The sequence below is a fragment of the Thermobia domestica genome, chromosome 2 (genome assembly GCF_964235325.1).
Source record: "Thermobia domestica chromosome 2, izTheDome1.hap1.1, whole genome shotgun sequence".
Taxonomy (NCBI): Eukaryota; Metazoa; Arthropoda; class Insecta; order Zygentoma; family Lepismatidae; genus Thermobia; species Thermobia domestica.
The window spans coordinates 199056019-199081538 of record NC_137455.1 but is presented as its reverse complement, the minus strand read 5'-3'; the positions used below and the strand labels follow the sequence as shown (position 1 = coordinate 199081538).

The 25520-nt window shown below is 34.2% G+C and overlaps 1 protein-coding gene across 1 annotated transcript; it reads right to left on the bottom strand.

The window, feature by feature from the left end:
- Positions 1-277: 277 nt before the first annotated feature.
- Positions 278-1974, bottom strand: LOC145679791 (uncharacterized protein F54H12.2-like). The gene is made up of 2 exons (XM_081750337.1): positions 1176-1974; positions 278-500 (listed from the first exon to the last, which is right to left on the bottom strand). Exon 1 carries the CDS (start codon positions 1958-1960, stop codon positions 1178-1180), a length of 783 nt encoding a protein of 260 aa, XP_081606463.1. The 5' UTR covers positions 1961-1974; the 3' UTR covers positions 278-500; positions 1176-1177.
- Positions 1975-25520: the final 23546 nt, after the last annotated feature.

Below are 25520 nucleotides of genomic sequence, written 5' to 3'. Positions count from 1 at the left end.
GAATTCACATACTTGATTTAATTTACGAAAGAATAACTGATTAAGTATTTGAATTCATTATTATTATTATGTAGCTATATGATTACATCATTGAATTAAAAATCAGTTTTAGAATCTTTTTTTTAAATTCTTTAATTCAATGACTTAAAAATATGTTTTATGATATGTGTATTTAATTACATAACTGATCATAAAACATATTTATTTATTAGGAAACGGAGAAAATAAGAAATAAAACATTTGTTTTCAAAGAGAAAAAATAATACAAAGTGTTTATTGTTGATGAAACTATTTACACAATTAAAACGACGGTAAGTATGGTACATTTTAAAAAGAACGTTAGATTTTGTTTCCATTGTTCACGTGTTGATAACTTCATAACTGCCATATACTGTTCACTGATGATACTACTGCTGTTGATGTTGATGATGAAACGTAGATAGAAGTCAATCTTTACATTGAAGATGATGTCCATACACACGATGACGATCTTTTACTCTCTGAAATGAAAAAAATTGAAAAACAAACTTAAAATTTATTTTATCTATAATCATGAACATATAATAATACATACAAACACATTATAATAAAGAAGAAGAAGAAGAAGAAATGGCTATCTGCAATAATATGAAAAGAAAGTAATCAAAACAAACGAAGAAGAAGAATGAAGACATGATTACCTGTAGAAGTAAATACAGCAAACGACGATCATTTTTTTCTGGAGCTGATGAGAAAGTGTAATGAAATTCATTTAAGGACTTTCCTTTAGCTTTGAAGCATAGGAAAAGATATGAATAATGTCCACATAGGGATGATTTCACACTTTGAATTTGTTTATTATTAAATGTATAAGAAGTGGAATTTCTACGTAGAAATTGAATATGTTGCATTACATATGGAGGAAATCCAAATGTATCGAAGTAGTGGGCACGGCCATCAGTATGAATATATACGGAAATCCAGTGTGTGCCAAGTTTGTTCGAGGGATCTGTATTTATGATGATAGCTGCAGGTAGTGGAACATGTGCTGGTAATTCATTGGCTGCATATACGCCAACGAAATGATTGTGAAATAAAGAATTTGTTTGCAAAGCATTCAATAAATCTAGTGTAGAGGACATCATGTATAAAAATGCAGACATGTACATATATGATATGATATTTAAATAACGTACCTTTAAAAATCCATGATGATGTTCCTCTGATGATCCACTTCTAAGAGAGATTGGAATTCTCCATACACAATGCAGGAGATAGGTGCTGGTAGAGGCTTCGTAAAATGAACTTCCAGACGAACACAGCCATGACGTATAAGATTCCAATGCTGCACAGCGCTGGCTTCTCCATCTTGAGTAATGTCGAAAACAAAGATAGTGTATCCTTGAGGAAAGTCAAGGCGAGGAATATTGTTGCCATGATTGGAAAAGTGAATGCCTGATCCACAGAATAAGGTATGATATGAGGAAACATAGAGGTTGTTTTCGAAAATTGGTTGTAATGGTTTTGAAGGTACAGGTTTTCCATCAATGTATAGAGAGAAGAAATTGATGTCAAAATGTTTGAAATGAAATGGATTTGAAGTTATTGTTCCTGTATAGGCATCATTTTGTGTAAACGCCACAATCACTCGAGTTGGTAATACTCCCATAAATAAATTATCAATTGTTTTTGATTGAAGATCCTTTGGAATGACGAATGACTTCATTTGCACTCTTGTGAGAGGATATTTGGCTGTTGTTGATTGTAGAAGCTTGTTATGTGCTAGTTTTATTGTAGGACTAACATTAATCTTTTTAATATGTAAAGCAGCGTCTAAAATGTTCACTTTAGCCTCAACAGACGCATCACTAGCGATGAGACAAAAGTTTGGCTTTGCAGGAATTAACTTGAGACGTAATTCTACTCCTTGGATTAAAAATTTATCTTGATTAAAAATATCACAATGAAGATGTCCAAGCATGTCGAATTTTGCACTTTTTTTTGTTAATTCATAACGTTGTTGAAATCCTTTATTACCACTAGATGTTGCATCCATATGTCCAGCAGTATCTTGAAACCAGAATGCACATTGAAGATGAGTATTTTTAGCAGAATCATCATAATTTAACAGTTTTTCAATGTATGATCGATATGGATGATTATGAGATGGAAATGAAATCAGTTTGTTATTTAAATACACTTCCACTTCACTGAACATAGAATTTAAAAAGTCATTAATAGGAGCCACAGCTTTATCACTTTCACCAAATGCTGATCCATCAGGCTTAACGATTTGAGCTTCGATGTAAAGAAGAGTATGTGGTAGATCTATGTATTCATCACTTGTTCCTGGGATGACAAACTCTATAGGAGCATTATCAGCTAGTGAACTGATTGGTTTGTATGTAACAACATGATTATCCAATATACTGGTTTGCGTTGGTTTTGTAGAAAAAATATCTAGTTCACTTTTTACACACTCGCAGGATTGATGATGTAAGAAAGCCATAATGGTAATGATTTAATCAAAGATATCGTGTGATAACTTCCTCTTCTTATAAGACTGATTTTTCTTTGTTTTCTGTGTACGTTTCCTCTTGCCCTTCTTCTTCTTCTTGCGCTTGATGATGTGTAATGGTGAAGGGTTAAAGATGGAATGATGTGTAATTCTTCTTTTCCTTCGTTGATATCCAGATCCTAGCATAGATTTCAGTTTATTTTTTGCTTTGTCTTGCAAGACGGATCTCGCTTCACCCATTCGTTGATGAAAGGATTCGTTAATAGGTTGATTGTCGATGATGACATCAGTAATAACGTTTGCTCCAGATTTTAATAATTCCTTTCCTACTGTTTTAGCTCCTTGTTTTACTAATGGCATGACAGAACGAAATAATCCTCCAAGGAAACTTCCAATACCATGTCCAACTTGATAAGGGGAGCCAACATAAACGTTTCCAGTTCCAGAAAGAGCTTGTTTTTGATAATATTGTAAATATGGATTATTCATATTTGTCGATGTTGACGCACTGGTCGAAAATGTAGTTTAACGCATACAGTTCCGAAAGTGAATGCCAGTGGAGAGCCTGTACTATCTCTTATATCTATTTTGATGTGTTCAAAATGCATCTTCTCTATAGGCACATAATGTGGAGGATTAAAAATTTCTATAACACTACTTCCAAATGTATGATTCACAGGATTCATATTTATGATACGTAATAATGGTGCTACTGTATCTCCAACAAATACAGATTGAATTATATCACAATACACATACATTGTAGATGGAAGTCCTAAACGTAAATTTGGAATGCTTTGGCCTTGTTGCATATCCTTTAAATCAACGCTTGGATCAAACCCCAACATCGCACTAACACTTGGTGATAATGCAACGTCTACATCTATGTCTTTATGAAGACGTCGTATAAAACAGGTATTACTCTCACGAGTATAAGAAATATGTAAATTTGTGAATCTGTTGTACGTATTTATTATCTTTATCAGTTCTGATATGTCAGTGTAATAACGTACAGGAATAGTTATAAATTTCCATTCATCACTTTTTGCAGGTTTGTAAAAAATTTTATTATTTTCGTCATTAATATTTAATATTGAATGAGGATAATGAATTTCAACAATAGCCACTTCCCACTTTTCATGGAATTCCATTCTTTGATGAAGTTTCGTAGTGTATGATGTTAAGGTGTTGTCAGGAAAATATTCCATAGAACTATTACTGGGAAGCGTAACGTAAAAATCTCCATCAGGTTCCATTGTACTTCTCGATCTTCTTTACGGATGATGCAGGTATCCAGGAATCGAAAGAAGAAGGATATCCTTTCCAATGAACAAGATATTCTTTTCTGCTGCCTTTTCTTCTTGTACGTATGATTTTATCTATGTAAAATGTCTTTGATAACGTTACAGGTTGTAATTCCTCTCTGTAAAATAATCCAACCAGTGGTTCCTTGTTTAAATCTTCAATTTCATAAACAGGTGGATCTCTTGGTATTATCTTCTTCACTTTAAATATTTCCCAAGTCCAATTTTGCATATATCCTTTATCAAATGTACGTTTAGTTTTACTAATTCGTACTGTATCACCAATCTTAAGATGCTTTGAGAAATTTGGATTCTTCTTCTTCTTCTTCTTTATTTTATTATCATATTGATTATGCCATACTTGTAATAGGTTATTTTGAGAAACATTTGCAGGTGACATCTTTATACTTGAATGATAACCTTCATTGTATGATTTCACAAGAAGAGGTAATACATTTAAATAATTATACGTTTGATACTTTGTAAAATACTTCCACATTTTTTCTTTTAGAGTTCTGTTAAAACGTTCTACAATACTAGCTTTTATATCAGGATTTTTAGTTGTAATATGTTTTATTTTGTTGTGCACTAAGTACTTCTGTATTGTTTTATTAGTAAACTCACTTCCTTTATCTGTTCGGAATGTAATCGGTTTTCTATCTTTGAACACAATTTGCAATGCTTTTAAGACATCATTTGTACTTTTAGATTTTAATGGCACAGCCCATGCATATCGACTGAACACATCTATCACTGTCAGAATATAACGATATCCATCATTAAATTTATGAAGAGATTGAAGATCATTAATATCACTTTCCCACTCATCATCAATGTTATTCACTACATAGAAATCTCTTTTAAAACGACGACGTACAGGTTTGTGTAACGTATATGTTGTTTGTTGCAGTAACCATCTTCTTATACAATGTATAGGAATTTTCTTCTTTGTAGCTATCCACAATTTTTTAACAGTTGAAAACGAGGCAGGATGTGAAGGGTTGTAGTAAATCTTGCTTAACTGTTTGTTTACGGTTTCCACCTTGACCATACTGGGCGTTTACAGGCACGTTTCCTTTTCCTTATAGGAGATATTACTTTTTCCTTTTCTTCTTCTTCTTCTGCTTCTTCGTCGTCTTCTGGAAACGATCTCAGAGGTACTTTTTCCCTTGACGATGATGCTGTTGGTGATGCTTTAGTTCGTCGTAAAATATATGACAAACGTTTTGGATTTCCAATAAGTTCTTGAGGTGTGTTATTAGAAGATAAATAATTACAAAATTTCTCCCATCCCGGTGGATTTGTGTGTTTCCGGGGTCGCGACACATCAGAAATTAAATCTACAATGTGAGATCCTTCTAGTTTATCACCTCTGATGTAAACAGTTCCTTTATTATCCCACGTGATATTATCATCATGTTTCATTCTATGTAGTAGTAATTCAGCTCTTTTACGAAACATTTTGGGTATAGATAATAATATTTCTTCTTCTACTTCAGGCTTCTCTGATTTAGTTGACGTAATTGAAAGTGTCACAGGTTCTTCTTGTTTTCGTATTAAATGTAAATATTTTTGAAGAATATTGTTATACTGATTCCACTTTTCTTCATCACTAAGCGATGATAACTGTAAAATCTCTTGCATTTCTTGATCCAAATTAGATTCACGTTTCTCCAGGGTTGATGATGATGATGATGCTGGTGTTTGTATACGATTCAGAACTTCAGGTGGAACTAAAATCATCTTCTTTGCGTGTTCCATTGTACTAACGGAATAGTAAACTTGATAATGCACCAGTTAAAATAGGAGCTAATAATGCCGGTAGGAATCCACCCTGCTGCTGTACTAATAAATGCTTCTTCTTCTTTTGGATGGAGTTTCCTTTCTTCACAAGATATCGAAGCGTCCTCTTGTATCGCTTTAATCTTGCTTTCTGTGTCTTTGTAAGAGGTACATTCCCTTTTAATACATTATAACAACATTCACAAATACTTCGAATCACTGAAGAGTCTGCATTTGCCAGTATAGCTTTACGTAATTTAGGATTTGCTTTGCTCAGCGTACGAAGAAGATCTCCGTGTTTTACTCTTGGAGACATATTGTCAGAATGAAGAAACACAGTTTAAAACAAACATTATAAACACATCTTCTTCTTCTATTTCGATGGAACATAAACGTAATGATAAATATCATCAGGAAAGATATTTGTTTGAAAACGAAGTTCATCTGGCGTATCCTGTTTTAAATCAATAAAGAAATATCCATATGGTAACTTTGTTGCGTCGTTGAAACTTTCTTGAAGAAATTTTGGATTCTCAGGAGTTAATTGATAACTCAAATGTTTAATTTGTGATTTATCTCTTGGATTTTTAAATAATACGAGATAAGAACAATTCAAACTCATATCTCTGCTTCCTTTTCCCTGATGAAATATGTTTTGTGTAATAAATAGTACACTAAGATTTCTATGATGAGAACCCTTTGTAAAGAAATCAACTATATTGCGGTTCACTTCACACATTTGATCATCAATAATAATAAGATGTGGTCCAGTTTCAGGTAAAAAGTCTTTTGTTCGAGGTAATCCTTCAATAAATTGTACTTTTGTCGAAATTTCTCTGTATGCATTTTGCCATTCTGCATAGTACCAATAAATATGACGAAACGATGTATTAACCATACGTGGTAAATTGGACAGGAATCGTATTACAAAGGAAGTTTTTCCACATCCACTTGGTCCGGCAACAATACATGAAAAGGGATGTTTCCACGTCGTGTCCATGTTAAAGAGTATGATCATTCTTTCCTTATACGTATATTTATAAAGGGCCTTATTACATTTCTCTTCTTCTTTTGTTGGAAGTAGTGTAGCCATATGGAAGAGTATCATATGAATTTGGTATTCTACGTCGTTTAATATAATTTATCTTATAAATTTTTGTTTCGGGCATGCTGACGATAGTATGGTCTTTCCTGCGGCAAATTTTTTTCTCATTGGTAATTTTGACTTCCGTGGGACGAGATTCTTCTTCTTCTTCTTCTTCTTCTTCTTCTTCTGCATCCTCTTCATTATCTACTATCATTTTCTTCATTACATCAAAATTTAGGTGTTTTGAAGATTCATAGTTTAATGAAAAGCCCCGTATCTTGCATACTTGAAACTCCTTCTTCGTGCTGGGATCAAAAATACGTAAACTGTAATTCTTAGGGCCCGCCGATACATATTCTGAAATATAGGCTTCTTTACCATATTCGAGGACTTCATTTGTTAAATCGCCTAAAAAGTCACCAGTTGGAATTGTACTTTCACCAGGTTTTTGCGTATAAATGACGGAATCAGTATCAAAATATAATACTCTTTCTTGTAGTTGATCTAAATATTTGTACAATTCTAATCTTGCTTGTGCTGTTGTGTATGCGGCTATGACAACATTTACTGTTGGTAATGAAACAGGAACGTCATCGGTGTATTGCCAATATACATATAACATGTCATCATTTACTGGAAATATTTGATGAACATCTATATCATGAGATGATAATTTCTCATATAAATCCTTGGGTTCATTAATAATGCTGACATGACCCATGTTCTCACGTTGACCAAATTTTCCCCAAAATGAATTTAGCATTAATTTAGCTAAACTTCTAAGTGCTGGATTATGTTTAATTTTGTTCTCATCTAGACGTATTCCTTCCTTTTCATAAAATTGCTGAATGTACTTCTTCTTTAATTCATCTGTTTCACACCATGATGGCCATCCACTAGCTTCTGTTTTTGCTTTCAGGAAGGTGTTTATGTATTCTGCAAATAAGCCACCACTTTTTGTTTTTTCATCATATTGAACAACGTCATATGCCCATATTTCATGAATATCTATTATTTTGTATCCTTTTTCTAATGCCTTTCTTACTTCATCTGCTACCCATGTTCCATGTAGAACTCGGTCTTCGTCGTTGTGATTACAAGGTGCTTGGTTTAATTCATCACAACATGTACGGCAGAGTGGAAACATCAATCTATCATTTGATTTATAAGGGAGGACAGGATGAAACAGTTGTTTTGGAGGCAAAATACTGAGCTTAACTAATCCTTCTACTTCTTCAATGGTGGGAATATTTGAATCTCCAGGCAGGTAGATAGTAGGATGACGAATTGGAAACTTCTTAGTCTTAGAGATAAACGGATAAAGTGAAATAACATCTTTGTATTTTATGGTTTCTCCTTCAGATTCTTGTGCTTTATGATACAAACGTATGGCATTCACACGTCCTCCATAAAAAGCGTCACGAGGATTTAATGGTGATTTCTTTGTATACGGATGATTACTAACATACTTCTTCATCTCTTCATTTCCTGCCAATTGTTTTTTAAATTCACAACCCCATATTTCATGCACTTCACAGCCAAAATCTTTTAATTTTTGGATTTTCTTCTTTGTTGCTTCATATCGAAATTCCATGGTATCTGTAGCATTGTTATAGATGTGTTTATCTCTGTCGTTAGGGTAACACTTGATACAACCATGCGTCCAGCATCCCTCATACTCCCACACGTGAATTTTTCCTGTATTGGGTTCTGTCCATACACCATCTACTTTCATTGATGCTATTCGTTTTTCCTTACTACGTGCAGCATTCGTAATTTGGATGTTTCTGGTTTTTTCTTCCCAAGCTATCCATTGTACTGCTTCAATTGATTGTACATCTCTCCATCGATATCCGTTCTTTGGTATGATACCAATTGTATTTTCCTTTAAGAAATTTCTACGATATACCAAATTACATGCACTGGCAATTGTAATACATTCAAGTAGGGGATTAACATTAGTTTCAGATTCAAATGTATTCATAAAGGAAATACAGGCTTGACGTAATACTTCGACATCCTGTACACAATACTTGATGAGTTCTTCTTTCATTTTAAAGGTGTCGTTTTGATGTTCGGTATACCATTCGAGAAACTTGCGTCTTTCGTCTACTTTCATAGTATCTGCTCCATAATATTTAATGTCTGGAAGCGGCCCTTCATAGGTTTGGTTCTCACGTCGGTTAAAGAAGTGTGGGAAATATCCTTTGCACGATTGAAGCCCAAATGCACCACTTAATTTACTTAAGGGCATAGGAAGAAAGCTTAGTGAATCGATGAAGGTTACGTTTTCTATTTTAAGAGAGAGAATTTTTGCTCCATTCATGATTACTTCTGGAGTCCAATTCATCTTCTCAACCATAGTCTTAATGATGAAATGTGCGTCATATCCCTTTGAATTATGGGCAACACAGGTTACTGATTTAATGTTTGGTCGACGTTGTTGAAGATGTTTTAGAAAATCTTCTATTACATTTTCTCCGTCAAAAATATTTTCTCGCTTTCCACAAATGACACAATCATTCTTGATGTTGTTATCTTCATAACACTGGTAACATACATGTTGACTAACCAAGACATTAGGTATGTGTTCATATATGTTTGCGTCCTCATCTTCTATTTTCGTATCTTGTGTGCATTCAATATCGTAAAACAGAATCATAGCTTTCTTCTCCATGATGATTTTTTCATTGGCTTTTTTCGATTTTCTTCTTTCATTCACTTTCATGTAACATTCATGATTGGGTGGTACTATAGCATAGCAAATGTTGCAATAAGTTTCTCCACATACGTGAGAACCTTTCTCTTTTACTACATAAATTTTCAAACACTGTGCACAACATTTCACAATGGAACATAAAGGCTTTCCATTTTGATACGGCGCTAACTTGTGATAATCATAGCATGACTGTCCATAAAATTCTCGATTACAATCATTGCAAGTAATATGAGTTTCTTTAAAGTCACATGGTGGCTTCTGATGACAACGATAACATACAGCTGTACAATGTTTCAAATGTGCATGTTTGTTTTCATATTTCTTATGACAGCTTTCGCAATAAATCTTACAGCTAAAACATGCTGTCAAGCTTTCAATGACGTTGTAGTGATTATCTATGAACAGTAAATTTAAAGCAGTTCTCTCGTTATCACCTGGTGGTGCTTCAAACATAACATCACTTCCTGAAAAGCCCCTATACACTGTAATTTTATAATCCTTTAAATATTCCTGAAATTTACGAATTTCAGGAATTCCACCACCATGACTAAGATCTACACCGGCAGCTTCACACAGGTCTTCAGCTTCTTGCTGAATTAAATATTTATTTTGATGTTTAACGTATCTATTATATTGAGTTTGATTTCTTCCCTTGTATTTTTTCAGTCCTATGGCAACGACGATTGCATGTGCTAAACATTTTGTACCTGTATTCTTAACTGTGATAATACCACGTTTTGCCTTTACGTATTCCTCGGTATTCATAATATGTTGTTTCAAACGACCTTGTCCTCTCGGCATACGTACATGATGAAAATTCACGATGCAATCTTCATTTATAAGAAAAGCCGCATTACTTTGCAGTACTTTCTCATAGCTTGTCCATAGAACTTCTGCTGAGAGATTTCTTGCTTCTCTGAATGATAACCAAAAAGGGCGGTGTCCTTCTCTCTCATTTGCGATTGTTATTCCTACGTAATCATGCTGATCCACATTACGTAGTAAATAATCTATTAGTGCCCGTAGACTTGCTTCAATTGCCGTAAAAGGGTTTTCATCTGCACGCACGGGGGCTAGACGAAATCGTAACATTCTACCCTCCATATTGTATCTTCTGTATTGTCTTCTTCGTTCTTCTATTATATGAAATCTATTGTGTCCATCATTACGGTTGTTATTTCCGAATCCTACTTGTATATTTGAATTTCGTTGTGCTTGAAATACGGCTAGCAATTCGTCCATTCTTTTTTCTATGTCGTCTAAATCGACTTCCATTTCTTCGTGTTCTGCACTAGCCTCTGCTAATATTTCCATAATTGAGGGATATATTACTTCTTCTTCTTCTTCTTCTTTTCTGGGATCGGGAAACAAATTGTTAATCCAATTTTCTAGTTCATTCGTGTAAAACTTATCATCTTCTTCTTCTATCTTCATCTCTTCCTTGTTGTAATCCTCTCCTATTATTTGGGAAAACGTGAAATTTAGCAGCTCTTCTTCTTCATTTCTCCTTTCTTCGACGTCTTCTTCTGTTCCTTCTTGTAACCACTTTATAATTTCTTTAATACGGCCTGATGCTTCTTCTGTTATCGTTCTATTGCTAGCACTGTTCAATATTTGTAATAGTTCTTCTTCATCATATTCTTCTTCTTTTTCTACTGGAATTTGAATTTCATTAGTTTCTCTTTCTCTTTCTTCTTCTTCTTCTTCTGTTGCTGATGCTGTTGCTGTTGCTGCTTCTTCTATTCTTTCTTCTATTTTCATTTGTTCTTCTCCGTCTTCTTCTTCTTGCATTTTTTCATGATGATCTATTTCTATTTCTTCTTTTGCGTCTTCTTCTTCTTCTTCTTCTTCTTCTTCTTCTTCTTGCATTTCTTCTTCTTCTTCTTCTTCTATCCCGATTATGGCATTTATTTCACTTAAAAGAACTTGCGTTTCGTTATTTACGACCACTACCTCTTCTTCTTCTTCTTCTTCAATGTCATTAATGAAGACCGTAATCTCCTTCAGTAAATCTTGCGTACTCTCTTTTGCCATTTTTCTTCCTCAGATGTATATATACGTAATGCAATATGTGTAAACGGTATATGAATATGATATATAATAGGATATATAAATCTTATTTAAATGGAATATATATATGTATATAAATATTTTGAAAGGATATATAAGCGTTTAAAAGAATATACGAGTAAGTAAAAATGTAATATATAAGTAATTAAAAAGGAATAATAATAATATCAACAGGAATAGGGAAAAGGATTACACTTATCTTTATTTGTATGCATCCTAAAATAAAAAAGAAATGAATTTTGTTACTTATAAATCAATATATATTAGATATATAAATATATACTATATAAGACAGAACTTTATGATGTCAGTGAAATAATCTCTCATCATACCTTTTAAATATTTTTAACTTTTCTTCCTATTCCACGGGATGAGGAGTGAAACAAATGTATGCTCACAATCTCTTTCAAATTTATTAACTAATGAAGATATGTAGATTACACGGCCTTTTATACTTATTCTGTTTTAGAATTTTATCGTTAATTTTAGTGAACGCGAAATCCGTATTTCCTCCTCCTCCTCTCTACACGTCTTTCTTTTATACTGTCATTAATTTTAGCGACCACAAATTCAATGCTATCTTCTTTACAACTTAACGAAAAGATGCTATTGACTTTCCCCCGGAAAACCGTTCCTACATGTGTCTTACTTGTCTTATTCATATGCTACCCTTAACGTGTGAATGAGGGAGGGAAGACATTTTAAACTAAAAGATTTCATCTCTTTTTTTTTCTTACGTGATACAGCGTTCATCTTTAGTGCACGGGAAGTCACAGATTGGAATCCTGTCACGATATGGAATCAACACTAGGAAAACTATGGAATCGATACTAATATTGTTTATTTTATATTATTTTTACGTGTAAGAATACCACCCCCGGGAGCCCACAACTTTTTACCCCTTAGATGTCATGTTACTGATTTCAAAGTGTCTTTATTGAATACAACACCTTCGAAAACTATAGAATCGATACTAATACTGTTTATTTTAAATTATTTTACGTGTATGACTATCACACCCGTGAGCTCACCACTTTTTTACCCCTTAGATGTCATGTTACTATTTTCAAAGTGTCTTTATTGAATACAACACCTTCGAAAACTATGGAATCGGTACTAATATTGTTTATTTTAAAATATTTTACGTGTATGAATATTACCCCCCCCCAGGGAGCCCCTCGACAAGTGAACTTTATGTTAGATAATATTATTACATGAGTACTGTACTTTGATCTAAGGGGACTCGGTGAATCAATGGTAAAGCGTTCACTTGTGATGCGATAGGGGACCTTAGTGATTTAGTGTCCACGTCTCATATAGCCTCGCTGCTGAAAGGGACGCTATGACAATATAGATGAAAGTATTTTTACAAGTACTAGGGGACTCGGTGAATCAATGGTAAAGCGTTCACTTGTGATGCAATAGGGGGCCTTGGTGATTTAGTGTCCACGTTTCATATAGCCTCACTGCTGAAAGGGACGCTATGACAATATAGATGAAAGTATTTTACAAGTACTTATTGTCTTTTCGAGTGCAAAATAATACGCGTTCAATACTACACAGAGGCTTGTAGTGTTTGAGCCCCGTCGCCCAAAGCTTGGACCTCTCCCAACAAAAAATTTCTTAATGCACGCCTGTGTACATAGCTAGTATACGAATTCTATGACGGGATTCTGAGCATTTTAGAAGAAATTGATGATAATAATAGGGAATATTTTAACTACTTTCGTCCTTTTAAAGTAATATCACATACAGCTTAGACTATAATATGGAGAAAACTGTATAAAGTTCAACTTCCTAGATCAACTTAAAGAAATGGAGAAATGTTCTCTTATTTGAGAATAGACAATTGTTTTAACTTGAAGATTTGTGCCCCATGTTGAAATCGTGGGGTACTGTGGATCAGTGGTAAAGCGTTCACCTCCGGTGATTGGGGTCCCTGGTTCGATCCTAACTTTCGCCGTGTGAACTTTGTGGTGCATATAGCCTCGTTGCTGAACGGAACGTTAAACTCAAAAATCAATCAACATCGTGTGTACATAGGTAACGTCATCCGAGATGTATAAGCAACACTAGTTTTGTCAAGTTTTAAATCTCAAACACTGTTTTAATATTACCTAAAACACACACACATACATATCTTCGCTTCGTGTTGTCTGAAACCATGACCTAAGATAATGTTGACGCGATAGCTGGAGAACAACATTGAAATACAAAACATGTTCTGTTATCTTATTTTTCTGCTCTTTGCAAGTAGACAGTGCAGATACAGAAACTCTCTCAGTTCGTTGACTTATGTATGTGTATTTAACGTTAGATTTCACTCTTATTAACATTAGAAAATTATGAAATTAACTTCAGTGACTCAGTGGTAGAGTGTTTACCTCTGGTGCATGAGGTCCCGTGTTCAAATCACGTCTTTTTTCTATATACTTGTCATTAATTTTAGTGACCACAAATTCCCTGCTTCCTTTACAACTTAACGAAAAGATGCTATTGACTGTCCCCGGAAAACCGTCCTTATCATTTCATTTTTACGTTCCAGAGGGCACGGTGGCTCAGTGGTAGAGCGTTCACCTCAAGTGCTTGGGTCCCTGATTCTATCCCAGTTCGTGCCCTATGAACTTTGTGGTGGACAAACATCGTATGCGTGGATTTCCCTTCGGAGTTCACCAGTTTCCTTCCACTTTCTTCATTACATCATTTCATTCATTTTTTCATTATCATCTCTCCTTCATTAACCTAGTAGACGTAACCGTAGGACGTAAAACTTGGTGGACAAACACCGTGTACGTGAATTTAATGCAACATTTCATTCATTCATTTCTCAACACCACCGTCCCGGCGGGAGCTCATGTGATTCGGATTCCACGTTAATCAGTAGGTCCACGTCTCATATACCCTCGCTGCTGAAAGGGACGCTGAACTAAAATCAACTCATCACCATAGCCTCCATTAGCATAGCCGACATAGAAAGACAGACAGACCTTGTTGGCTTTATTGTTGGACGTAAAACTCTTCATTGTTTAAAAGATTTCATTTACAGACAGAAAGACAGACGTATACATCATATTATCAAAATTAAAATACCTAGTCTACAGACACTTCTTGCGTCAATTGCAATGCGAGCCAGAAAACATTCAAGAATTCCATCTTATCATTTTTATAGATATGCGTTTTTAACTAGGTCAGTCTTATTATCTCGATGCAGCACGAATCATCAAAACATTTGACACTGGCATCTTATCTGTTGCTCTTGAAACTAAACCATTTTAAGATGTAGTTCAATGTACTAACAAGCAGAGGAAGAAAGAGACTAGCAAAACAGACATTCACATATATATCGTCAACTGCTATCTAATTGCAATGTGCGTCAGAAAACATTCAAGAATTTCATCTTATCTTTTTTTCTCAGAAATCAACGTTCAGTATAATACAAACTAGCTTTCTCTATCGAACACGGAAACGCAAAGTAAATACATTGTCTGAAGTACATTTATAGTTAAATGAAAACCTAACATATTGTTTTATTCTTTCAGGAATAATCATAGACCGTAATATTTTTAATAATATATTTTTTTTACTTACCTATTTAATAAAATCGTCTGATGATAACACTTATTCTCAGCTTTAGGCATCCAACGGATCAACCACGTACAAAGACACACACACACTCACTCACTATTACAAATATGAAGTGAAAGTTTTTACGTGGAAGAGGATCGACACACACTTTACTCTTCTAACTCTGAATCACAAATGTTCTCTGTATACACACACATACACACACACACACACACACACACACACACACATATGTTTGTCTTAAAGAAACATGTTTCAACAAGTTCGATCATGCCGACCATAATCGAAAACATATCTCGTTACGATTTCAATACATAAGATAATATCTTTCACATCAAGACTTGAGAAAGTCATGTTTCATTTTGTTTACACAGGTATCTATATGGGACTGTATTTCAATTCTAAATTTCGTTAACGTAGTTTTTTCTGCTATGGGAATATATTATATTGCAATTTCTCGTCACGACTTAGCAGCAAATTCATTTGGCATAATCTGATCTTTAATTTCTCTACATAAGTGATTTTAATTACTTGTCATAACAGACATCATGTGAATATTCATATAACACATTTCACATTCTACAATATGATATGCTATGAGAAGCTACCGTTATTAGAATCCATTCGCAGGAGGTCTGGGGAGGAATGTATAGGTATGTGTTTCGTTATGGGACTCATATATGATTTCTTTTCTCATGTCTTTAAAAAATGTGAAATACAATATTTACCTTAGCAACTAAGTCAATTTCGTGAGAAGCTTTGATCATTTGAATATCACGTCTTCTACAGACACTTTGTGAGAATAGGGCCAAGGGGGCTAAGCAACACGATTTTGCATGGGTATGTGTTTTGTTCTGAGACTCATATAATGTGTCTATTTCCACGTATTAAAAAAAAATCATGACATATAATATTTACCTTAGCAACTAAGACCAGTTTCATACAATCTCCTGAGAAGCTTCGTTCATTTGAATATCATGCTTTCAGTTCATATTCTCCAGACATCTCGTGAGAATAGGACCAAGGGGCTTAATCGCTTATGCTCTTTGAAGACAAAAATCAATCAATCAATCAATTGGGAAGCTTCGATCATGATAACTGATAGGACTCTGATCCGGCCAACAGTATGAGCATCCAAGACTATGAAGGTCAAGAGCATCTAGCTATTCAATACATAACGAAAAGCGAAATCAATCAATCAATTGGAAAACTTCGATCATGATAACTGATAGGACTATCAATTGGGGAGCTTCGATCATGATAACTTCTGTGCTATCCGTAAAAGGATACGAACATAGCAACTAAAGGCTTGTCGAAACTTGCCTCCCAATTCCAGGGCTATGAACATAGCAACTAAAGAGGAGTAGGGGGTAACGGGGGTTCAAATAAACCAAAATTTTTCCACGCGCTTCTGTACTACACATAAAAGGCTATGAACATAGCAACCAAAGGCTTGTCGAAACTTGACTCCGACATATTCGGCTTTCCAGGAGGAGCAGGGGTGGCGGGAGGTCAAATAACTAAACAATATAAGATGAGGAGACGAAAAAAGACATGTTTTATCTTGTTTTTTACATCTGGTAGGCGTCCAAGAGTATACTTCCTTATTCTAGCATAGCAACAACGTCCTGGGAACGTTCCCGTGGGAAAATTTTTGAAAATTTTCCCACGCCCGACCCAAGTGTATTATTCACTACTATGGTAAACTCTTTGCCAAATAACATTACAATATCCTATATAATGACACGAAAAAAAGATTTCCTAACCCTGTTTGAAAGTAGACAATTTTGCACTAATAGGGAAAATTGCGATCTAAAATTTTTGGATAAATTAATATTCCAACGAATTTTATGGCTAGTACGTCATTTACTTTAAAATGATACAATCTCATTTGTAATACTGTTCATGCCCCTGTGAGGTATGGCAAAAGGAAAATTTGGGGGAAATTGTAAAATATAACCGAAAACTCTTTTTAAAAATGTTTCTTGCTCCTAGAATGATCCCGGGTGAAAGTACATTACCTTAATGTACCCTGCAAAATATATTGGGGTATTGGTAAGGTAAAACGATGCAATTTCTCATTTGTAATACTGTTCATGCCCCTGTGAGGAATGGGAAAAGGAAAATTTGGGGGAAATAGTAAAATATAACTAAAACTCCTTTTTTAAAAATGTTTCTTGTTCCTACAACAATCCCGGATGAAAGTACGTGATCTTAATGTATCCTGAAAAATGCATTGGGATATTGGTAATATTTTTGCCAAATACAATTCCAATATCATACATAGTAACGTAGTGAGAAATAATTTTCCAATCCTTTTAATTATACAACTGTACATTATGGCGAGTCTTTTGACACCCTTTATTTTGAAACCTGGAGACATAAAAGGAAATTATTTACATTTCATTTGTTTGTGTCTGATTTAATTTTGCATTCTTGTACATCATTTTTTAATTTTTTTTACTTTAACACAACAAATACTTTTGCTCTTATCTGACACGTTAGAAAGAAAACGGGAAGAAATATTAGAGATCAAAAACTTTTGAAATCAAGATAAAACTAATATCATGTAACAAAGGGCACTAAATGTCGTCTCAACGTCGTCAAAATCATCATCACTAGTGTCAACACAAGTAGAAAGTTCGTATTGTTAATTTTCGTTTTCACAGTCAGCACACCTACAAAGCGTTGTACACTACATCCACAAACTTTTGCTCTTGTAACTCCTGTAATTTATGCAATCGTGTGACAAACCACATTAAATGTCAATCTCAACGCCTTCAAAATCATCATTATTGCCATCGGAAGTAGGAAGATCGAATTGTTCACTTTTACTTTCACAGTCAGTCCACTTTTGCACTTGCAACGAGTAGTGTTGCACTTTTTGCAAGAACAAATGAATAATTTTCTACATGCATTAGCTGCTTCAGAAAGAGTTGTCAATGTTGGCTCCCAGCTACCAGTTTCATTTCTGTGCCAACCCCAAAGTCTTGGATCAGGTAAGATAGGTTGTTTAACGAAATATTGTCCCCAACAATAGCCAGCATGATGAGCACTTCTCAAGACATGTTGAAATAAAGCTTTTTCTGGTGGTAGTCTTTCCATGGAACGTCCTTTCTTTGTAAAGAGCTCTTTCCTACACTCATTAATTGCGCTCTGACATGATGACTTATACATTAAAACAACAAATTTTTCAACTTTGTCCATAAACATCTCAATTTCTGCAGGTTGTTGGGACAAAATCTGGAATGTCTGTGCGATCTCCGGCAGATTTCTGTATCTTTCCGAAACGTTTTCTTAAATAACCAGTAAACTAGGAAGTTGTGTTACAACCCGACAATGGAAAAATAGTAGGGAAGAAGCTTTTTCAACTCCAAGCATGATAAATAGTAGATGAATTGGGATGCATTCTGAATTCTTTCCAGTGCTAAGTGAAATCCATAAGAAGTCTGCTTGTAATTGATTAAATATTGTCAAAGAAAGCACTACAACATCAGTGTCCACTGTCCGAATGATGGTAGATTTGTGTCCAGCTTGACACGTCTCCTTGGCATGAAGCAATATTTTTGTATCCGCTTCTTCTTGACTGCATGGTTGAAGATCTCCATGGTACATAATGGCACATTGTATAATATCGCTTTTCCTTTCGTAGTCACCATTTCTTTCTTGACCCGAGATACGAGTTTAGTTGCAAGTAGATCGAAGAGTTCTTTCCTGTTCTCACCACTAAACAAATAGTTCTTTCAAGTCCAAGCACAGGCGTATTACTACAAATGTTTCGTCTTATGCCAGTACCTCTAAACAACCCGGTCTCACCTTTCAAACTGTCAGGTTTGTAATCATCCCACACAATGTCAATTCTGTTTACACTGTCCCATTTGTGAAGAACTATGCTGGCAAATCTCTCTGCGTACTCATCATAAGTCTTGGCAACTCAAGAAGGTATCATGTGAACTAAGGCATGACACATGATGCTGAAGGTTTGTCACTGGGATAGTTACACACATTTCTGAAATACTGAAGAAGATCAGATTTCGTAGATTTTCGAAGGGGCCGACAGTCTGACAAAGAAGCTTATTTTCATGGCTAAAAGATTTTTCATGATCAAAACCTCACATCTGACACCCGATATATAATTTTGGAAGCAGGAAAGCATAATGTTTTGCGCTCCTCATCAGCAATTGGGATTTGCTCTTGGTTAGAATTTTTGTTTCGAACAACTTCACTTGATTGCGTTTGACCGGTTTCTCAATTGACACTACTTGCTGTTCAAGTCTGTTGTTGACAAATTATTTAAATTGATGCATTCCGAGGTCTCTTATTTATCTTAAATCCGCAATTTCACTTTGAGAAACAATGACTTTATTATGCACATGTCACAAGTCTTGGCTGCTATCTTTAAATGGATTGCCAAAATTTTCAATATTGTTTTTCAAAATCTTTACATGTTTGAAAAATAAAGACGGTCTTTGAAGAGCATTCGTGGTGTTCCTTTTAGGCTGTATTAGGCTTTTTAAACCCTTCTTCAAATTTTTGTATTAATCTTGCTACTTCAGGACCAGCTATCATTCATCGTCCCAAAGCATCTGGGTTTTCTGTTAATTCCATTGCACCTCCATTCCCCTTAAGGGGCCAGACTACTAAATATTTTACAAAAGCCAACAATTTTTCTTTTGCCCGTTTTTCATAAGTGAAAAGAGATAATGATATGTAACTTATCACAATAATAACTAATGTTATTCTACATCCGAAAAAATTTGAATCGGAAGAATAATCAATGATACCATACATAGAAATTTCAGTGTGACCAAAATTTGAATTACCGAAAAATCTATGTTAAGGTAGCAACTAGGAAAATGAACTCAACGGTAATTGATGACTTATCATGTTGTCTTGGTTCACTGTTAACTACTTTTTAAATAATATCTGTATTTATTTTGTAATAACTTACATAAGTTATTACAAACGAAATAATTTATTACATACTAAATACAAATATTATTTAAAAAGTAGTTAACGAGGAACAAAGACAACATGATAAGTCATCAATTACCGTTGAGTTCATTTTCCTAGTCGCTGCCTTAACTAGATTTTTGGGTAATTCAAATTTTGGTCACACTGTAATTTCTATAGATGGCAACACTGATTATTCTTCCGATTCAAATTTTCGGATGTAGAATAACATTATCTATTATTGTGATAAGTTACATTTCATTATCTCTTTTCATTTATGAAAAACGGGCAAAAGAAAAAATTTAGCTTTTGTAAAATATTTAGTAACCTGCCCCCATTACTGCCCATTACTGTTCATGCGGCTAGTCCAATGGCACTCCAGAAAATAATCTCCCACTAATTTTTGCAGTAAACTTCCCGGCTAAAAACTCCTCATCAGATGCATCTTTGGCAGATTTTTCATGTCATTCAAATGCACTGGAAGCCATTTGACACAGTTTTGGTGGTTAAATGAAAAGAATAAAGGAACCAATCTTGTCAGAGTTCACATAGAGCTCAAAGTTGGAGCTTCGGGTTGATGTCGAAAATTCAAGAAGCGAATCCTTTAGTTTTAGGAAATGAGTGGTTTCGGTGTACGTTCTATGAATGTATTCCGCGAACAGAACAGAGTGGTTTTCTTTGTCCCCTCAACAATGGTATTAATAACGTCAGAGTTAACACTTATAAAGTAGTCCTAAGTGATATTTTATCCTTGCGAATAAGATTGGGAAATTATTTTTCACAAAATTACTATCTATTATATTGGAATGGTATTTCGTAAAAACATTACCAATATCCCAATGTATTTTTCAGGGTACATTAAGGTCACGCATTTTCACCCGGGATCATTCTAGAAGCAAGAAACATATAAAAAGGGTTTTCAGTTATATTTTACGATTTCCCCCAAATTTCCCTTTTCCCATACCTCACAGGGGCATGAACAGTATTACAAATGAGATTGTATCATTTTAAAGAAAATGACGTACTAGCCATAAATTTCTTTGGAATATTAATTTATAAATAAATTTAAGATCGCAATTTTCCCTATTGGTGTAAATTGTCTAGTTTCAAACAGGATTAGGAAATCTTTTTTTCGTGTCATTATATAGGATATTGTAATGTTATTTGGCAAAGAGTTTACCATAGCCCTTTTGGATTATTTCAGGTACATTAGGGTCACGTACTCTGACCTGTGGCTGCTCTATGAAGGCTCAAACTTCCAAAAATGATATATTTTGAAGAAAAAAATCCTCCAAGTTTTTATTTCCTTATACATCATACGGACATGCGCTACATTGTGTTTAAGAGCCTGTTTAATTCTGAAGAGAATGGCGTATTAACCATGAAAGTCGGATGAATAGTTTTGAAGCAGTAACTATTTAAAATGAATATTTTAAAAATGACCCTACTTTTCAAGGTGGCTGCCATTTTCTAATATGGCTGCCAAAAACTTTGGTCCCTATCTCTAGATTTCCTCTGCTGGGTGTAAACAAGTATTCCTGAAAGTTTCACATTTTTTTCAGAAGTGTAGAATTCTTATAGAATTATCCACTTAACCTCCGCACTATATACGAGCGTTGAAACCAAAAGCATCTTGTGGTTCTGATAACATTCTCCCTTATGTTGTGAAAGGTTGCAGTGATATATTTAAATACCCACTTTGCATTATACTTAATATTTCTATTAAAACCAACACTTTCCCAGATAAATGGAAAGAAAGTTTAGTTTGTCCATGACCAAAATATGGAAACAAGAGAGAAATAGAAAATTTCAGGCCATTTGTTATTCGGTCGCCCTTTGTCAAAATTCTTGAAAGTATATTATATGCGCAAATTTTAAATCATGTAAAGTCTATTCTTTCAACTTATCAACATGGTTTCTTACGTAATAGGTCTACTTCGACAAACTTATCAATTTTAACAAATTTTATAGTAGCAGAATTATATAAAGGCGGTCAAATAGATGTTTATACTGATTTTAGCAAGGTATTTGACGTCGTTGATCACAATGTCTTGCTACTAAAAGTAGCATCACTGAATTTTCGAAACAAGTTATGGAATATCTTGTATCATTCTTGCATAACCGAAAGCAATATATTTCATACAAAGGATTTGTTACTGAAAAGTTTAATACTCTATCAAGAGTTCCTTAAGTATCTAATCTAGGTCCCCTATTGTTTCTTCTTGTTATTAATGACATTTCTCTGTGTATTAAAACTTCTCAAGTTCCTTTTGCCGACGATCTCAAATTATACTCCAAAGTAAGTTCAATTGATGACTGCATGAAACTTCAATAGGATCTAGAGAGAGTTCGAATGTGGTGTGATAAGAATAAATTATTCCTGAATGTATCCAAATGTAAATCTGTATATTTCACGAGGGAAAAAATCCAATTAACTTTACGTACACAATACGTGGCACTTCCTTATCTACCCCAAGTACTATCAAAATCTAGGAGTTATATTCGATAGCAAATTAACATTTACTCAACACATTGACGCGATAACGAGTAGTGCGTATAGAAACCTAGATTTAATTTATAAGATAGGACAGGATTTCAACAAAGAATCAACATTTATGAGGTTATATTTTTCGTATGTGAAGTCAAAATTAGAATACTGTTGTACTATTTGGACACCAAATGTCACTAAATACTCTGATGTAAGAGAAAATATACAGTTTAAATTCTTTAAAATGCTTGTATACAAGAAAACGTTTTGGGATAGAATTATAGAAAAGTTTGGTCTCAATCGATCCAAATTTACGCCAGTTATTAAGCCCCCCAAAAGTGATACATCTAAAAGTCATAAATTTGGGTGGTAACATCTTGACTATCCTTGACTCGATTTTGTTATCCATATTTTGACACCCGTGGGCTGGTTTTGCTCATCAACAATTACACCTTTAATAGATTTCTCGAACCCCTATCTGAAATTTGATTGCGATCGGTCCTTATTTAAGCCAATTGTCATGACAACATAAAGAATAATATATATAAATAAATAATTAATAAATATATAAACATTATATATATATTACAAATCTTTGAGTTAAATGTGATTTTTGGGGTCTGGGTGATGTGATATGCGAAAATATGTAAAAATTATCTGGAACTAGCACCATTGCTCCCTCTGCAATAGGTAGGTTTTGACGAAATCTCCTTCAAAGGATTTGTGATGGCAGCTGTTTTTTTTTCTCACTCAAGTAGGGTAAACCTTATAGTGATTGGCACTTTGAAGATTTTTAAAATATAGATGTCTATATCTTTTATCTTTTTAAATATATTCTCTTGTTTTCTAAATATATATTAATTGATATTGAGTACGGAGAAGTGTATTTTTTATGTATTTCAAAAGCAGAAAATGTTTGTAGAGCATATAGTGAACACAAGTATGAAACTATAGTGATTGGTACTGAAAATACATTAATTGGCACTTATTCCTATAGTGATTGGCACTGTTAGTAATACGCAACTCAAATGGTTTTTATTTATAAAGGACAACGTAGTTTTACATTATGTGCCGAAATATAATACTATCAGGTTACTCTTTGACCAATAATTACAAGGAATCACTTAAAATTGTTTATAACGTTCTACAAACAGTAATATTTAATTCAGGCAAAATAATAAATGTTTTTTAAAACCCTATCTTAATAAATCTTTGAAAATGAAAGGAGGAAACAAAAAACATGGACGCACGATTTGCGTTACAGAGACTGAATGATGTTACTCACTATCATCATAACCTAATAAATCTATTCTTCGCTGTCATCGCCCATAATGTAGAAAATATGGCACACAAAATAATCATCTTGCAGGTCTTCAGGAATATGAATCTTGTGATCTCTAGGAATGCAATATAAATGAAAACTATTCGTACATAAAGAACGCGTTATCATGTCGTAATCGTTTAACGGTAGTGCACAGTTTCGACAAGATTTTTTGGAGTTCTTACAAACGTTCATTTGGGCACCGAATACATTTCTCTTTACAGTTTGTTCCTGTTTTGAATTTTGAGGAGAAATGTTTCCGGTTCTGGCACTACTCTCACCTATTTCTGGTTTCTGACCCAAATAGCATGGACTATAGTAAATGCATTGGGAACACATCTACGTCCTCACCAATTTTTGCTCAACATTCTTGTACGGAAAGAGAGGAAACTATTGTCTTAAGAGCTGAGCAGTTCTCAGACATTGTAGGAGAAAATGTATTACAAGACTTGGAAAGCACTAAAGTGGAGAAGGACTCTGAAAAGAATCGCAGTGTGCAAATGTCAGTCTTATATTGTTTGTGGAGACATTTCAAAACATCTACAAAAAGCAGTAACCCAGGTTCATTAGGGAATGGAATTAATGCAAATGTTCTTTAACATTTTCTAGCAAAGGACCCGTCAATCAATTAAGCAGAAGAAACATCAGGTGCCGCCATATACGAACATGAAGCAAACGTAAATACTCGTGATTAAAATAACTGCAACAATGTTAGGCCATTGGCCGAAATGCTGCACATTTGCTGTTTGAAGTATTCAAGTTGCATTTGGATACAAAGCATTAATTGAGTTGATTTTTAGTTGAACATCCCTTTCAGCAGCGAGGTTATATGAGACGGGACCTACTGATTAAAGTGGAATCCGAACCACATGAGCTTCCGCCGGGAATCGAACCCGGGTCTCCCACGCCAAAGGTGCGTACGCTAACCGCTTGGCCACGAATGAGCTCTACAAAGCATTAAGCTCTATTTGTAACTGACAGCATAGCTGACTCAACTAACACATTAGGTGCGTCTTATATTCATCAACAAAATAAATGATTTGAAAGGGTCCCTTGTTTTGTTTTTTGTCTTCAGTTTTATTTCTTTTCGACAATGTTACCATCACTTTCAGGCCCCGAAAAAATATATGTTTTACCTAAAGGTATAACAAATTTTTTATCCAAAAATCAGCGATATGTTCCCCAAAATCTTTTTCCTACAATTTTTTGAAATTCTCAACACGCAAAAAAAAAAAAAATAAAATAAAATAAAATAAAATAAAATAAAATAAAAAAAATAAAGAAAATACGCATCGATGGTTTTGAAAAACTGCACATTTACATCTAGATAGTATCTACAATCCGTGAAAGTTTCAAAATTTTTTGACCAACCCGACCAAAATTTTAAAATATTTAATTTTTAGCATGTATGATACGATAATTCGGTAAGGGGAGAGGGTCAAAAATTTTTTGAGGTAGTTTTAGGTCAAGGGTAACCTTTTGAGTCAATAGCGACCCAATTTGGATCAAGGGCCGACTTAACATATAGGAAAGGAAACTTACTAGGAAAGACCATTTAACATTTTGTTGTTGTGCGACACATTAGCAACGCATTCGTAGAATACTTCACCTTTCATCCAACCGTTGTTACTATGTTCAACACCCCATTCTTTTGGAGCAGACTTTGTCACATCTTTTGGAATACGACCATAAGAGTACACTATCATTGGTGGAA